Below are 3,632 nucleotides of genomic sequence, written 5' to 3' on the forward strand. Positions count from 1 at the left end.
GATCACGATGCTGTTATTTTCAATAATATAAAAAATATACAAAAACAGGCAGAGTTCGTTGAAACAAAAACTGCATATGCAGTTTCGTTGCATTCGAAATTTCGATGATAAAAAATATAAGACAATATAACAAAACGTTAATATCATCAGTCTCGAAGGTTACGCGAAGAACGAAAATGCATATATATATATATATATATATATGTATATAAAGGTAAAAAAAGGAAGAGAAAGATTCATCAAAGAATCAAATTAGATTTGATTCATAACATCGATCGATCTCAAAAGCTTTCGGATTTGACGAGATTATGTAGATGTTTAAGACCATCGATCAAATCCATATGATGAGGTGGTTCGATTACGTTCACTTTACGCTCTCGAAAATATTCTCGCCTCTGCTTATGGCTATCCATGATCGAGCGCGTAGCTTCCTCGTTATCTCTATCCGTCGTGGTCTCGATCGGATCTTCTTGATCGCTCACCTGTACGATACTATCTGGTATGGGTAACGGCTTGGCCACTCCAATGCGTACGGTTCCTTTTGGTGCACCTTTCAGAGCCTGCACAGCTTGGTCGAGAGTTGCATTCTCTAAAGCGATATCGTTCACAAACAGAAGCCGATCACCTGGTATAAGTTGACCATCGACTTGTGCCACACCACCAGGAACGAGCGATCTTATTACTATCACAGTTTCGTTGGGGTTCATTGGATCCTGTACAAATAAATAAAATGTGATATTACATGAAAAAGACAAGAAAAAAGAAGATATATATATATATAAGGAGGTGTCCAAAAAAAATTGGAACTATACGTATACTACGTATTATTGAAATCAAATAGATGAAAAAGATTCATAAAAACTTACGTCCGAAAATGATTTATTGAAAAATGTATGCTTTTAAAGATATTTATGATTTATTATTTTTGGACACCCTGTATGTATATATGTATGTATATATATATTTATTTTATGTACTATCTATATTCTGTGTATAATATTTATATTTTATAATTTGCAATATTATATTATTTATAGAGATCTGTATACGATATAATATTGATTAATTTTATACTATTTTTTATATTTGCATATAAATGATATATTATATAGCATTAATATTTTATTATATTGCATAATACTGTATAATATTAATACTATATTATACTTTATAATACTATATTAGACTGTATAATGTTGTATTATACTGTATAATAGTATATAACATTAGTACTGTATTATACTATTTCTTTCTCTAGAATTTATAGATCTATATAAATAATACAATATAACGTTATATTACAGATATATCGTATTTGAGGATAGACATTACTCCATTTTTAATAGAACTGTAGGCATCAGTCGGATGATTAATTTAAAGATTTGATTAACTTAATCACTAGTCTGGAAAATAAAAAAATCTGGATTCTCAAATCTCGATACGAACAAGTCGAGGATTTATACAACTTTTTTCATATACCTGATAATCCAAAATGGAGAACCCAAGGCCCCTCTCTCCTTTAACCAGCTCAATGATTTGCGGCTCTGAGCTCCACATAGCTAAACCCGTTAACGGCTCCAATGATCGTGATTTCATTTTGTTCAAGCTAGCGTCAGTAACTGTTGCAGTCGTTGTAGTCGAAGCTAAGGATCCGTCAGATTTCGCCTTTACCAGTCGATCCATTGTTGGTAAAAGATTTTGAAGGGATCCACCGAGAATACTCTGTATTTCATTTTTGTTTTATTCGTATTATTATCGACGAAAATGTTCTTATAATCGATAAATATTAAATAACATTTGTTAACTTACTCTAGTCTGAAAAGCTGCCTGATGTTGAGCAGTGTCGATAGGACACAATGGATCCTGCGAGGCTACATTCCTTCCGCAAACCATACGAACGTGTATAGGCAATTCTTTTAAAACGCTAACTACTTCCATATGATTTATACCGAGCAAACGGTAACCATTTACCTTGAGGAATATTTAAATTCTTTGCGTTAATTATTTCTCTCTTTCTCTTTTCTTTTTTATTATTTCTTCAGATAATCATTGATACATAACAAACGATAATTAAATAAATCTTACCTCCAGCAATTCATCTCCCGATCGCAACGTACCATTTTGACCGACAGGTCCTTCAGGTAGAATCGAACGTATATAATGATGAGGCCTCACTTCTTGTCCATTTTCAACATCCACCGTACCTTCTAAACTAATCCCAAGACCGCTACCTTCAGCAAATTTCTTCAACTGTGCTACCTATTAATAGAGAACGTTATCAACAAGTGTTGTTATTATCATTATCATCAGATATAACAATCTTTATATTATTGCATTTTGTAATAAATAATTCATGCGTATTTATGTGTACCACTATCTCGGTATCAGGGCCTACGATCTTTTGCCATTTCGATTTTATGGCCGCACGAATTTGTGGTGTGAGTTCGCTCGAAGGATCGCTCAAAAGTGCTTCAACGTTGGTAGCTTCGTCGAATTCATCCGTAACACTTATTTCACGATCTGCTTCTTGAAGTACGGCACTGTCTACGGTAGTATGCGATTCACCTTCAGGCTCTATCTCGGTAGTGGTGTCGCCATCCTGGAAGAAAAAAAAAAAGAAAAAAAAAAAAGAAAAAAAAAAGAAGAAGAAGAAGAACACGATGAACTTCGTTATTATCTACGATCTTTTTGCAAAGTGAAGAAAGGTCAATGATAAAAGGTCGAATGAGCGGAACTCACCGCGCTTATCGGAAAACTGGGTAGGCTAGTTATCGACGGTGAACTTGGCTGAGGTAGTCTCAGCTCGCTAGCAGCAATCGCTTGTTGAAGTTGTTCGTACTTTGGTCCACGTAAATATCTTTCCAAGCAGAGAACAACGATCTGCCCGGTACTTCTAAGAACTTCAACTGCCTCGTGATTCGAATAACCCTGTAGAGAATGACCATCCACCTCGACTATCCTATCGTTTATTTGTATCTTATTACTTAAGTCTGCCGCGCTACCCTCGCTTATGCTCTTGACAAAGATCCCCGAAAGTTCCTCTGAAAAATCATTACCAACCGTCCTCTGTGATCCTCGCGCAATATATGTTTATTTTTGTGCACGTCTTTTTTATTATTATTATTATTATTATTATTATTATTATTATTATTATTATTAATTTTCTTTTTATTCATTTGTTGTATCTTATTATTACGTTTATTTTTATTTTTATTCATTTATTTATTCATTTATTTTGTTTTCTAGCAGCACTGGCTCTCACCCTTCTCGCAAACGTAGCCGGCTATAGTGATCCCAAGGCCGTAAATATCCTTCTTAAGCTCGACGGTGAAACGCTCCATTTCTGGCAGTGAATTAACATCAATGGCATCCATGGTGAGGACCGGTAGTTCCGGAATTTGTACCGGTACCGTCGGTATAACTGGCATCGCTCCAATTGGTATGGGGTTGCGTCTGGGTACCACATCCATGATGAGACTGGTTCTTGCCTTGAGAGAAGGGACACACATTTCGCCATTTATATTCTAATATCCCGTGTAATATCCCGATAGTATTCACGCGCCTGATCCGCATATTTGCGATGGAATATTCTAATATGTTTGCTGTTTTTTTCTAGGGGGGATTTTTTTTTT

The 3,632-nt window shown here is 35.0% G+C and overlaps 1 protein-coding gene across 7 annotated transcripts in view; it reads right to left on the reverse strand.

The window, feature by feature from the left end:
* LOC122633230 (inaD-like protein) overlaps positions 1 to 3,632 on the reverse strand; it is a 74,376-nt gene that overhangs the window by 32,464 nt on the left and 38,280 nt on the right. For all 7 annotated transcript variants that reach the window (XM_043820886.1, XM_043820888.1, XM_043820885.1 and 4 more), the window contains 7 exons: positions 3,263 to 3,488; positions 2,740 to 3,041; positions 2,372 to 2,599; positions 2,086 to 2,259; positions 1,810 to 1,971; positions 1,480 to 1,722; positions 483 to 713 (listed from right to left, as the gene is read on the reverse strand). In XM_043820886.1, coding sequence (XP_043676821.1) covers positions 483 to 713; positions 1,480 to 1,722; positions 1,810 to 1,971; positions 2,086 to 2,259; positions 2,372 to 2,599; positions 2,740 to 3,041; positions 3,263 to 3,488 — 1,566 coding nt within the window. The remainder of the gene's footprint in view (positions 1 to 482; positions 714 to 1,479; positions 1,723 to 1,809; positions 1,972 to 2,085; positions 2,260 to 2,371; positions 2,600 to 2,739; positions 3,042 to 3,262; positions 3,489 to 3,632) is intronic.

Source organism: Vespula pensylvanica, chromosome 12 (assembly GCF_014466175.1).
Source record: "Vespula pensylvanica isolate Volc-1 chromosome 12, ASM1446617v1, whole genome shotgun sequence".
In the NCBI taxonomy this organism is placed as follows: Eukaryota; Metazoa; Arthropoda; class Insecta; order Hymenoptera; family Vespidae; genus Vespula; species Vespula pensylvanica.